Here is a 14,469-nt window from a genome sequence, read left to right as displayed (position 1 = left end):
GTTCATTTGAAAACAGGAAAAAAAAACCTCTCTGGAGTACCAAAGAAGGAAAGAGACGGTATTGTAATATCAGAGATAAAAATAAACCAGACTCTTTGATTTAATATTATCTGTCTCTTTTGGCCAACAGATTCCTGGAGATGGAATAAAAAGACAGTAATAATATATTTCTTGTGGTAAAATATTAACAAATTGTCCCGTGGATACTTTGACTTCTTTCCAATACTGTAATTTTCCTGTAATTTCTCTGTAAAGTTTTCATAATTTCAGTAAGAATCTCACTAATAAGAAACTCTCAAATCTCCCATGATTACATGTTAAGCTTTCTGAAATTGCTTATTACATCCAAGTGAATACCTAATGAACTCCTCATAATTATTAAGGCCACAATGTGCGTCAAAGGAATAATTTTATTCTTTGCATGAAACATTGGTATACCCAAAACAAGCTGTACATCATATTGGATTCATAGAGAAGGTTTCAGAAACCACATGATCACAACTCGCCCGATCAATTCACAGTTATCCTTTATTATTCATGGCGCAGAATTAAAGGGACGGAATCCTTCAGGCAAAAGCTGTAGATAATCATGTTGATGACCGAAATTGTACCTTGTATTTTAGGCATAGTTTGAATATTATAAGTACAACATTCTTAATTTAAGCTTTTTTAATCATTTTAATAACTAAAAAACAAAAATACATTGGCTCTGAAGAGACAAATGTCAGATATGAACGGCATAATAGATGAAATCCTAAAGGCCACATTTGAAATTTTTGCATCAGTGAATGTGAAATGTTAAGAAAACAGCTGATCCTTATGAAGCATTATGCTGGAACAGGAAGGGCGGCCATCTTGCAGCTTTCAGTCCACAGCTTCTTTTGAAGTTCTGTATTATAGGACAAATCGGCAGATTTGATCCTTTCGCCGTTATAAATATAGCAGCCTCCAATTCCTTCAAGGTCCGGTGAGACAGATGTATATATTAAAGTAGTGGCTCCTTCTTCTGCGCTCTGTGTAGTCATGAAATACGAGAAATAGGGCATTAGTTAATAGTAAGTAAAACATTCGTATAATCTGCTAATAGTTCCCCTTTAAGAACTTTAGGATATTTACTCTGTATATGACACATAACACAATTTTTTTCTGGCAATTTAGGTAACTAAGTGGAGCACATAGAGCCTCTTCCTTCCGTTAAACAGATACTGATGTATGAAATTCGCTGTGGTATGGTACGTGTGAGTAGACCCTTAATCTTCTTTTCCACACTCTGTACTGACCACTGCATATAAGGGTTAAACTGCTGTAACATGCCTGACACCCTACTACACCAGCTGTTGTCAGAGTTAGGCAAAGCTATTCAAAGCAATGACTTACAGTTGCATTATGGGAAACATAGGGCAAATGTTAACTCTTCTTTATCACTTCTACTTCTTTTCCTTCTCTCCCTCCCCCTTCTTGTCCTGCCCTTCCCTTCCCCCCAAACTCCCCCCCCCCCCCTTCTTCTCCTCTCTTTCCAAAAGGATCTTAAACTCTTAAAACTAGGTGGGAGGGTAAAAATCTTACTCTGTAAAGTCTTAGGGCCTATTACATGGCCTGATATACCGGATAAGCGAGCGATGATCTGCTAGATTGGTGCTTGCTTACTGAGCCTATTACATGGCTTGATAATTGTACAGCAAGGGCTGCAGGGACATCACTAGCGCCCTCCGTGCAGCCCTTGCCTTTAAGTTTAAACATTATAAACTTTATTCATACCTGTCCACGCTCCCAGTGTTATTCTAGCTTTTCTGCGCAGTTGCTGCTGGAACTTCTGAGCAGGTCTCTGAAGTGACAGGCCGCTCAGCCAATCACTGGCCACGGCACTGTCCTGTTTTGCCCACTGATTGGCTGAGCAATCTGTCACTTCAGAGACCGGCTCAGAAGCTCCAGCATCAGCTGTCGGCCACTCATCGCTATTACACATAGCAATGCGCAGTCGTTGGCTGCTGATTTTTCAGCATGTTGAAAGACAATAATCAGCCTATGATAGTTTCTTCGGCTGATCGTTGTCTTTATTATACGGAGCAATAATCTGCCAAATTGGCCTGATTGGTCAGATTATAGATCTGTGTAATTGGGCCTTTTGCGAATGTGGGACCAATTTTTTTTGTTTTTAGTCTACTGCCATATTTTCCCCTGCACATCTTGTTATTGTACCGAGAGGTTTGTTTTCCCAGCAGTTGTTTTGTTCCTGCTGATCTTTAATAAAGAATAAAAAAAAGAAAAAACAATACTATGTTTTTTAATAGAAACATAATACATAATGCCTGCAACTGTCCACATCTACTGACTGGCTTCAAACTGTCTGACAGTCACATTGCTAAAGTCTCACGTATTTGCTAATACAACCTGCAGCATGTCTTTCTCTGAACACCATGTAGATCGTGTTCTAAACCAAATGACTGTGCACACTGCCATGAAACACATGAAACATTTATTTTTGGCTTTTAGAGCTCCCTTGATAGGGGTTTCCCACTGATTCTGTTTACCGTCTTTTACATTTTGCATGACTAAATCTTGGTAACAGAAGATCAGAAGATAATGAAAACATTTGAAGTGCTGTTTAGCTATTTTGATGTTGCTATTAATATGTAATAGTCCAATGGTAAACAGGTCTTACAGAGTGTTATTCTAGATGAAACGGTTACAGCTGCTATAAACATTTTGTCATTATTTGTTAGGGACAATAACATTGGTGGACGAGAAGATAGCTTAATAACCCAGATGAATAATACTTATACATAATATTTTTCAATAGCCTCAGTTTTGGTTCTTGAGATCACATTTACCTTGACCACCATGCAATTCTACTGCAAAGCATGTTCAACGTCATGGACATGCACACTTACCTCCATGGCTCCAGCACCACTGCTGTCTTGACGCTTTGTCCTGCTGTTTGGCTGCTTTCAGGTCCTGGGGCCCTGACATTCTGGTATTGCAGGCCAAGCCAATAAGCAACTGAGGCGGGGCCACAGCTTCAGCTGCTGATTGGCTTGATGGCCTGCAACGTCATGGCCCCAGGACCTGGAAGCAGCTGAACAGCAGGACAGACCGGCAAGACAGGAGTGGCACTGAAGCCAGGGAGGTAAGTGTGATTTATTATTTTCAAACAACCCATCACTTGCCAGGAGTACCCCTTTAACATATAAAAACGATACAACTATAATAAACAGTAGTTCTGTCACAGGTACACTTTCAAAGTTGAGTCTATTGCTCTAATGTGGTTACATTTTTATGGAAAACTATAGCCCCTCTTCAGCATACTCGTATGTGCTTAAGTGCAGTTAAAGAGGAGTTAAAAGAAAGAGTTAAAAGTTCTGGTAAGTGCTGAATCTCTATCTTTTTTACAGTTTTTTTGCACTGAGGATAATGGCTAGTGAGATGGGAGGTTACACTCATTGCACAGTCCGCATGTATGCACAACTGGAGCAGGAGTTCCAGGGAGATCAACGCTGTGACAGATGTGAGCATGTTGCCCATCTAGAAGCTCTAGTTAGAGATCTGGAGAAGCATATTGCAACACTGAGGGAAATTGACCACCTTCAGAGGGGACTTCTGCTCACTGAGCAGGAAGTTAGTGGGTTAGAGATGGAGGGTGGTGATATAGATCAGGAGGCCCAAGTAAGTAGCTGGGTTAATGTAGTTAGAGGGACCGGAAAAGGATCCAAGAAAAGGAAGGCCACTTCTCCTACTGTATACCCAAGCAAAATTGCCAAGTTAGGTGATGATGCGAGGTCATCAGTGTCAGAAATGGCAGCCGGGGGAACAGTCCAACTAGTAGTGGGAGGGATGGTATTGTAGGTAGGCCTAGACAGCTACTGGTTGTTGGGGATTCTATAATCAGGAAGACGGATAGAATAATTTGTCGCCAAGACCGCCTCAACCGAATGGTTTGCTGTCTCCCTGGTGCCAGGGTTCGGCATGTGGTGGAAAGGGTGGATAAATTACTTGTGGGGGGGCTGGGGATGACCCAGCTGTCGTGGTCCATGTGGGAACCAACGACAGGATACAAGGTAGGTGGAGGTCTATTAAAAATAATTTTAGAGAACAAGGTGCTAAGTTGAAGGGAAGGACATCCAAGGTTGTATTCTCTGGAATACTGCCTGTGCCATGCGCATCGCTGGAAAGACAAAGGGAGCTTAGGGAGTTAAATGCATGGCTCAAGTCGTGGTGTAGAGGAGAAGGGTTTGGGTTTTTAGAGCACTGGACTGAATTTTCATTGGGGTACAAACGGTTTCCCATAGATAATTTGCACCTTAATAGAAGGGGGTCCGTTGTGCTGGGAGAGAGAATCCTAGAAGGGGTGGAGGGGTTTCTAAACTAGGGATGTGGAGGGAGGACAATGTAGTGTGTAATGTAGTGGCAGATAGGTTAGAGAGGGGACAGAACATTGAGGAGGGAGGAGAAGGGTCCTGTGGGGGGAGGATAAGAGCAGTGGATAGGGAGATCCATTTGTTGCAGATGAGCAGTGAGGATGATTGTAGCCACAGCACTGTAATAAATCCTATTTCTTATAGTGAAGGGTATAAACTAGATGGTAATATAAAGTGTATGGTTACTAATGCCAGAAGTCTAGCCAGGAAGATGGGGGAGCTAGAAGTCCATTGATGTGGTTGGTGTGATTGAGACATGGCTGGACTCCTCACATGACTGGGCTGTTAATATTCAGAGATTTGCGTTGTTCAGAAGGGAATGGATGGGCAGAAGGGGAGGAGGAGTATGTCTGTATGTCAGAAATGATATTAAAGTGAGTGTAAAAGATGCAATAGTGGGCGATGACTGTTATGATGTGGAAGCATTGTGGGTAGAACTACAGAGGGAGGTAAAGAGTGAAAAAATTATTCTTGGTGTAATCTATAGACCCCCCAACATTACTGAGGAGGTAGATGGCCAGTTGAATAGACAAATAGGGCGGGCTGCCCGGGAGGGGACAGTAGTGGTAATGGGGGACTTCAACTACCCAGATATAGATTGGGGTCATGGTTCAGCTAAAACCACAAAGGGGAGGGAATTTCTTAACCTCCTGCAGGATAATTTTCTGGGCCAGTTTGTGGAGGAGCCAACTAGAAGTGATGCCTTGTTGGATCTGGTTATTTCTAACAACGCTGAGCTGGTTGGGGATGTCACTGTCCATGAACACCTGGGTAATAGTGACCACAATATAGTGACTCTTAGCTTAAAGTGTAGAAAAGTAAGACATGTTGGGAGGGCAAAAACGTTTAATTTTAAAAGGGCCGATTTTCCTGGGTTAAGGGCAGAACTTCAGGGCATAGACTGGGAGCGGCTGCTGTCACATACTGATACCGCTAATAAATGGAAAATCTTCAAATCCACATTAAATAACTGTACTGCCAAATATATTCCTATGGGTAACAAATATAAACAGTTAAAATCCAATCCCACATGGCTTACAACCTAGGTTAGAAGGGCTATAAATGAGAAAAAAGGGGCATTCAAAAAATATAAATCAGAGGGGTCAGCTGTAGCCTTTAAACACTACAAAGAGGTCAACAAAACCTGTAAAATGTAATAAAAGCTGCAAGAATTCACAATGAAAGACAGGTAGCTATAGATAGCAAAAGAAACCCCCAAAATTTCTTCAAATATATTAATGCAAAAAAACCAAGGTCAGAGCATGTAGGACCCCTAAATAATGGTGAAGGGGAGTTAATAACTGGGGATCAGGAGAAAGCTGAGTTACTTAATAGGTTCTTCAGCTCTGTATATACAAAAGAAAAGAATGGAGCTGAGGTGGGCGGGGCCAGTGCTGAGGTGGGTGGGGCCAGTGCTGCTAACACATGAAATGTACTGAACTGGTTTACTATAGATATGGTCCAAGATAAATTAAATAAACTCAATGTAACAAAAGCTCCAGGGCCTGATGGATTACACCCCAGAGTTCTTAGGGAACTCAGTTCTGTAATTTTGCTACCCTTGTATGAAATATTCAGTGATTCTTTCCTGACTGGTATTGTGCCAAGGGACTGGCGTAAGGCAAATGTAGTGCCGATCTTCAAAAAGGGCTCTCGAACTTCCCCAGGTAACTATAGACCCGTAAGCTTAACGTCCATTGTGGGGAAACTTTTTGAGGGGATTATAAGGGACTACATCCAGGAATATGTAGTGGCTAATAATATTATAAGTGATAACCAGCATGGTTTTACTAAGGGCAGAAGCTGTTAAACCAACCTAATATGTTTCTATGAAGAGGTGAGTAGAAGCCTGGATGGGGGAGGGGCTGTGGATATCGTGTACCTGGATTTCGCAAAAGCGTTTGACACAGTTCCTCATGGATGTCTGATGGGTAAGTTAAAGTCTATCAGTTTGGAAAGTTTAATGTGTAACTGGATTGAAAACTGGCTTAATAATTGTACCCAGAGAGTGGTGGTCAATGATTCCTACTCCGAATGGTCCCCGGTAATAAGTGGTGTACCCCAAGGGTATGTACTGGGCCCCCTTCTGTTTAACTTGTTTATTAATGATAATGAGAATGGAATTAACAGCAATGTTTCTATCTTTGCAGATGACACCAAGCTTTGTAGTACAGTACAGTCTATGGAGGATGTGCAGATGTTACAGGATGACTTAGACACACTGAGTGTTTGGGCGTCCACTTGGCAAATGAGGTTCAATGTGGATAAATGTAAAGTTATGCACCTGGGTACTAATAACCCACATGCATCATATGTCCTGGGGGGAGTTACTCTGGGAGAGTCGCTGATGGAGAAGGATCTGGGTGTACTTGTAGATAATAGACTACAGAACAGCACACAATGTCAGTCAGCTGCTTCTAAGGCCAGTAGGATATTGTCATGCATTAAAACAGGCATGGACTCTCGGGACAGGGATATAATATTACCGCTCTATAAAGCTTTGGTGCGGCCTCATCTGGAGTATGCTGTCCAGTTTTGGAACCCGATTCATAAAAAGGGGAATGGAGCATCTTAGTTATGAGGAGAGATTAAAAGAATTACATTTGTTTAGTCTGGAGAAGAGACGTTTAAGGGGAGATATGATTAATTTATTTAAATATATAAATGGCCCCTACAAGAAATATGGGGAAAAGATGTTCCAGGTAAAACCCCCTCAAAGGACAAGGGGGCACTGCCTCCGCCTGGAGAAAAAAAGGTTCAATCTCCGGAGGCGACAAGCCTTCTTTACCATGAGAACTGTGAATCTGTGGAACAGTCTACCACAGGATCTGGTCACAGCAACAACAGTAGAGGGCTTCAAAACCGGCCTAGACAAGTTCTTAGACCAAAATAATATAGATGCATATGTATAGAACCTATCACCCCTCCCCCTTCCCTGTATCCATCCCCTCCTTGGTTAAACTTGATGGACATGTGTCTTTTTTCAACCCTATTAACTTTGTTTGTGAACCCATAATATTTTACATTTCTGCATAAATTTGACTCCAAACTATATCCTAAAAGTAACCGCTAAGTTGACTCCTAAAACCTAAAAGTAAAGAGAACCAACTCTTTTGACCAATGAGTCAAAAATATTACACTTGGTCATTTATTTAGTGAGAAAATGGTGTAAGATTACATTTGTAAAAGTGGCAAAAGTATGTGAACCCTTAGGCCGTGCTTCCACGTGCGTGTAAATGCACACATTTGAAACTGCACCCTCTTGCGTTCTCTAAAGGCCACACTATATTGGCGGGAGTTAGGGCAAAACTGCTTGGATCATTAGAGAATGCAAGACGATGTGGTTTCAATGCATGCAGGGTGTGGGGAAATGGAGAGGTGTAGCCTTTGGGTAAGCAGATAATCTGAAGGTGAAATTAGTCGGGTGTTTTTAATCAATGGGATGAAAATCAGGTGTGAGTGGCTGAATCACTGATAGTATTTTACTACCTCATGTCAGCAATAAGGCTATTTATGTTGGCTGACGTGGAGGGTTGAATGGAGCTAAGGGGCTTCCATAGACAGTGGGGGTAGGCTACTATGTGCAGCAGACCTCCAGAACTAATGACTGACACCAGCAATGCCCCATTATAATGCAATTGGGGCATTGAATGGGCTGATTGACAGGTGCCACAGGTGCTGATGGGTCACTTAACAAGCCATAGGTCTATACCTACCACCCATTGCTTCTGATGTCTCACTGCTACAGTCTGGCTCAACTAGACTCTATTAGCAGAGCGCCGATTTCACTAATCAGTGAAGTCAGTATTAGAAATCTAACCATTGTATGAACAATTTGACAACGTATTCTGTTGCGCCAGTGAAATAATAGGTACACTAATAAAAATACTGCTGCCATAACTTCGAATCCTTCAAGTGTTGCTTTATTTTATTTTTTTAACTCTTTCATGCAGCCATGAGAGTGTCAAGGAGGTGGGGCCTAGGGGGCCAAAGGGTAGTTTAGGCCTTTGTAATAATCTACTAAATGTTCTAGGAGACTTTAAGGTGTACACCTAATATCCTTGTTGTCTAAGGGCCCATTTACACAGAAAGATTATCTGCCAAAGATTTGAAGCCAAAGCCAGGAATGGATTTGAAAAAAGGAGAAATCTCAGGTTTTCCTTTATGACCTAATCTCTGTTTATAGTCTGTTTTTGGCTTTGGCTTCAAATCTTTGGCACATAATCTGTCAGATAATCTTTCGGTGTAAATGGAACCTTAGAGGAGAATACCTAGAGTTATTGGTGGTCTTGTGTGTATGGTTTATGGTAATTCAAAAAGTCTTGCTTGGAATTATAGCAACCTTACAAAAGTGGGGTGAAAGCGGTTTCCTTCCTAATAATCTGCAAGAGCAACCCTACCTGGATACATTTCCATCTTCTCTTGGCAAGGCCGAATCCTTAGTGCCACATGCTGTGCTATTTCCGCCTGCTTTGTGTAGAACACATACTGTAAACCGCAAAACTAGTACTATTTGTTCTGAATAGCACAAAAGCAAAACCATCGTGAAACCATAGCGGTTGCTACTACATTAAATTCTACATCATCTGGAGAATTGCTGTAGCAAGCTCTCCGTTAAATAATTTAAAATGAAGCAGATGAAATAGTTCTGAACGTACAGCAGCTATTTCTTTTTCACAGTGTAGGACTATAAATCTGGTTTTACTTACCCGTTCTCAGTAACACTACACATACGCGTCCGGTAAATGTATGAAAGGGACTGTTCACTGTTGTTATAAATAAATCACAGCTTTTTGTCATCGATATTATGGATATTAACACTCATATCTTCATGGGCTCCAAGTTTCCTTCTAAAACTAGGTAACCACAAGGTCACTGTCCTCACATGAGTAAAATAAAGTGTCACTGTCGTTATAACTTTCAAAATCTAAACCCACAGTATATGTGATCAGTATATGTGATATAAAGAAAGTTTGCAATATACTGTATATTCATTATTGTTTTGTTGTTATCATGCTGTAAAACAAAGCTGTACTTACCAGAAATACAGGTCCAGTCTCCTGAAGGAAGACTTTCTGTGCTAGTTGAAAAAAATAGACTAAACACAGGAATTCCGGCCAGTACAGAGTCACAGCTCAATGTGTCCATCAGTCACATGACTGCCTTCTCTCTGTGAGCGCTCAGATGGCCTGGGATACACAGGACTTCCTGTTTTCTAAATGTTTCCTGTTTTTTGAGAAAAAAAATGTCAAAAAAACAGGAAGTGCCTTGCTTTATATCACATCAACTGTTGATTTAGATTTTAAAAGTTATAACGACAGTGACACTTTAGGAGAGTCTTGGAACCAGTGGCATGGCTAGAAGTTTAGCACAGGCTCTGCAGTCTATGTAAGGGATTACGGTACAGTTACGTCTATTGACTATAGGTGGTATCAGGAGATGAGCGAACCGGGTTCGGGTCGATCCAAACCCGAATGTTCGGTATTTGATTAGCTGGGGCTGCTGAACTTGGATAAAGCTCTAAGGTTGTCTGGAAAACATGGATACAGCCAATGATTATATCCATAATTTCCACATAGCCTTAGGGCTTCAGCAGCCACCGCTAATCAAATGCCGAAAGTTCGGGTTCGGATGGACTCGAGCATGCTCCAGGTTCGCTCATCTCTAGTGGTATCGTCTCTGGTCGGAGTCCTTCTTTTTTCCTGTCTTAACCATCTGGCCCAGCTTGCCATGTTGACTTATTCCAGCCACAACTGTCTGCAGAGTTTTCTGAGTACACATATATAGCTTTTCATTTTTATTTGTTGAAGACCAAATAGACCACTTCATGGCATAAAAAGTAATCCTTTTCAAGATGTTGATCACAATCTGATTGAGCATCTGTGTTTGCTGAACAAACAAGACAGATACACCCTCCTGTGTCTAGATATTGAGATTACATATTTGATACCCCCTATCTACTTCTAGTGTTCCGATTTTAATAGTTGATGTACAAATTAGCGAGAGTGCTGTTACCTGTGTACACAATGATCCAGGCATAGGGATTGGGTCATTGCACATGTGACCATTGGCACTAAACACATAAGGTGGACATTATGAGAAGGATTCTTCTATCGGGACACCATAGCAACCATTAACAGCAATAGATTGATGTATGAACATGATTTGAAATTATTTCAGTTGAGAAAATCATATGTATACCACAGTGGAACCAAGAACTTTTTCAAAGAAGAAGATACCAAAATGAAATTTTGCAATACCACACCTAAAAGAGTGGTTTTAAATCTCGATTCTTGGTTTTGTCATGCTAAAGTGGACCTTATAGGTAAGAAAACACCAATGTGTTTGTCCATAGCCAGCAAGCTAATATATATATATATATATATATATATATATATATATATATATATATATATATATAACAACAATCATGTTACCTTAAAGCGAATGTACCATGAGGTACTGTACATCAAAAAGTTGCATATATGCAATCAAGGTACCAATAGAAAGTACACGTCATGGCGCAAAAAATGACACCTTAACCAGCCCCATAGACCAAGGATAAAAGCATTATAAGCATGGGAATAGAGCAATTTTAAGGAGCGTTTAGCATTTTTTAAAAAGGTTTTAATTTTTTTAAAGCCATCAAATAAAATAAAAGTTACACAACTTACATACTTACTTACTTACATAACATGACAGCGTAAACACAACCACCCCCACCCCCCCAAATAAAAAAAAAAAAAATGTTTTATTTACAATTTCACTGGGCAAATATTTATTTACGGTTTCACAGCATATTTTATGGAAAAATTAAGTCTGTCATTGCGAAGTACAATTAGTGAAGCAAAAAATAAGGGTTCGTCTGGGCCTGTAGGTGAAAAAAAGGAAGTGCTATGGCCTTTTAAACGTAAGGAGGAAAAAAAATAAAGCGCAAAAATGAAAATCTGCGCGGTCCTGAAGGGGTTAATGAAGCGATGAACAGTATGACAATTGTATTTATAAAAACTATAAAGACAAATCTCTATGACTTAAGTTTGGGCCCATCAAGCTTCTTTTGGTGTTCCAGGGCTTCTATAAGCAAGAACTATGCTGCGGCATACAAATAATAGCCATCAAAAACACCAGAACTTCAAAGGAAAGGGGATGAACAGAACTAATAGGAACGTTACCTAGTGCATCACATTTCAGGAGTGAAAATCTTTCGGAGGATTTGGAAGTGAAGGAAAAGTGCAGAGAACAAGAAGGCATAAGCTGAACCACACAACAGAAAGAACACCAGGCTGCTGAGTATTAGCTGTTCCAGAAAAACACACAACAACCATGAAGCAGCTTGCTGTGCTCCAATGCCAAAATGCTTCTCTGTTCTGCTGGGTCCACAGAATGGCCAATCCTGACACCAATCCAAGAGAAGAACTTACTGATAAGTTCTCAAAATGCTACAAGATGTCCACTGTTCCAATTCATTTACAGCTATTTTTATCAAGTCACGTCAACAGATCACTGTAAGGCGTGTGTGCTTAAAGGGACAGTACCATTAAACAGGTTCATTGTATAGCTTGGGAATGACCCAGACAGATTGCTTTCTATTCCCCACCTGTGTGTATAATGAACATGGGCTGGATCGTTAATACACCTGTGCAAAGCTCAAACAGCAGTAAATGTTCCTAGATCATTCCTAATAATGAGGAGGGTGGGGAGGAAGGACAGAGAGGTGGTGCCAGCCTAATGCATATACAAATGTAAGCCCCAGCCGTTAGACACAGCGCTGTGGGATTAAAAGTTGTTTTTAGGAGAATAACTGCATCACCTGCCGAACGGACCCCAGGACAGATCTTGGATTAAAAGCAGCTATCTGAAGGTACAAGTGGTTTCGGGGGTCAGATTGTGGGTACAGAGTCGCTTTAAGTACCGGCTACGATGATCCAGGCAGAGACCGGCCGTTCCGTGACCCAGCCGGGGTCACGGAACGGCCGGTCTCTCACTCCGTGTGAACATAGCCTTATTCTGCTATCTTATCAATTCATTATATTTATTCTTTGCTATTTTTTAATATTGGGTATAATGGCTCTATAAGCATCTGTTTTATATGAAGATTGTAGTCATGTCCCATTTTTATTTTCGTTTAAATGTTCTGCTGGGCAATATGAAGGGATGTAAGGTTTTGTAACTGATACCTGTATAATTATATGTCATACACAGGTATAGACTTTGGGGGTGAGTTGACCTCTACCCACAGGTACAGTTTTTTTGGCTCTTTGCATTAGTGATAATCAAAATCTGCATATTAACTTCTGATTTCATGCATCACCCTGGATTACCAAGGAGACTTGTAATTTGTGTTAGTGTTATTTTGTCTTTTAGCGCTTAAAGTGAATGTACCAGTAGGTATATTGCCTTAAGAGTTAACATCAATAGACAGGGAGCCGGTGCCATGGTCCTTTTTTTGAACCGCGGCCCGGTTCCTATGCACGGCTTTAGTCGATTCCCGGACACTGGCCAAGCCTGAAGCACTGGAGGCGGGCCGGCCCGCCCCCAGTGGGAGGAAACACCCTCCAATCTATGATGTGGCTCCATTAGAGTTAGAATGCCCTATTAACCTGCATCCAGACATTGTACCCAATAATTTCATAATATGCAGACAGGAGACAGGATTGTACAGTTCAACTCTAGAGTTGAAGAAAGCATAGGATCAGTAGCAATTGTTTCACAAAACTAGAGCGCCAACCCTTATCGAGATGTATTATGAAAAGAAGCACTCTATTAGGGCCGTTCTACACAACAGATAAATTGCTTAACCACTTGTTTAGCGAATGACAAGTGATGATTTTTCTTTAAAACAATAGACATTTAGACACGAAGATAAAGTCGTTAATGCGATCGCTCTGAAAATTTGTTAATGCGATCGCTCTGCGTTTGTACATATTCTGTGAATATTCGTAACTGCGTTCGTATCTATATACTGTGAACAATGAAAGACTTCAGAAAAATTAAAAATGATTGCGGTTGTCACGGCCGCAGCGGCGTCCCGTGCTCCGGGCTGCCGCCGCGACTCCTCTCTTCCCCATGCAGCAGCCGGTGTCCGTAGGCAGGGACCCGGCGCTGCTGTTACTTCGGCCCCGGGGGGCGCCTCACCTCTCCACACTCCTGTCCGTCGCTGTGCCGGCCGGCACGCGAGTCCCCGCCTCCTAGGCCACGCGCGCGCCGGCTGTCTCAGATTTAAAGAGGCAGTGCGCTCCTAATTGGTCTTGCACACTATCACTCCCTATAAATTCCAGCCCTGCCCCACTACAGGTGTTGGAGCCTCTACATGCTTCCCATAGCGTTTGGCCCAGCTCCCTGTTGTTCCTGATTCCTGTCCGCTACCTGCTCCCTAGTCCTTGTTCCTGATTCCTGTCCGCTACCTGCTCCCTAGTCCTTGTTCCTGATTCCTGTCCGCTACCTGGTCCCTACCCCTTAGACTCCGCTCCCTGGTGAGGTTAGTGCCATTGCTGGTGACGGTCCAGTGGATCCACTACTCCAGGCGTTACAGCGGTCAGCTCAAAAGATGGGATCAACGACATACCAACGTTATTTCATTTGTTTGAACGTTGCTGCGTTTACACCAGAAGAGTATCACTTAAATTCTCATGATTTCATGATTTTTGCACTATAATCGGCCCTATAGAGATGCATTAAAGAGTTTGAGTCCAGCCCCCTTAGCTGTGGGCCAGCTGGTGTAGAGGTAATGTGGGCACCAGAGGAATTTCAATGGTGATCTAGCACTGTAATGAAGTTGTACTGTGGGAAATCGGTCATAACTGGTAAGTATATGTGCCAGCCTGCAGGAAGTGGGGGAAATGGGGGCAATTAAAAAACAAAACAGAGTACTTCTTTAACCAGCCCAAATTGCAAAATGGTGTTAAAAGATAGACTTTAAATTTGGGCAAGATCAGCCAAAACAAGTGGATGGCAGCTCCTCTCTGTGATAAAGACAAGATAAAAATGAGTGAAGAAGCATATCCATACAGTTATGGACAAATTATCCCCAGTGCACCCTCACGGGAAACCTGAC

General features: G+C 41.7%; 1 protein-coding gene across 2 annotated transcripts in view; it reads right to left on the bottom strand.

Moving 5' to 3' along the window:
* Positions 1-396: 396 nt before the first annotated feature.
* Positions 397-14,469, bottom strand: part of DHRSX (dehydrogenase/reductase X-linked) — a 199,697-nt gene continuing 185,624 nt past the window's right edge. For both annotated transcript variants that reach the window (XM_069945360.1, XM_069945361.1), the window contains exon 7: positions 397-1,013. In XM_069945360.1, coding sequence (XP_069801461.1) covers positions 828-1,013 — 186 coding nt within the window. In that variant the 3' untranslated portion in view covers positions 397-827. The remainder of the gene's footprint in view (positions 1,014-14,469) is intronic.

The sequence above is a fragment of the Dendropsophus ebraccatus genome, chromosome 11 (assembly GCF_027789765.1).
Source record: "Dendropsophus ebraccatus isolate aDenEbr1 chromosome 11, aDenEbr1.pat, whole genome shotgun sequence".
Taxonomy (NCBI): Eukaryota; Metazoa; Chordata; class Amphibia; order Anura; family Hylidae; genus Dendropsophus; species Dendropsophus ebraccatus.
The sequence above is the reverse complement of the archived record's forward strand: the minus strand, read 5'-3'. Positions and strand labels throughout refer to the sequence as shown.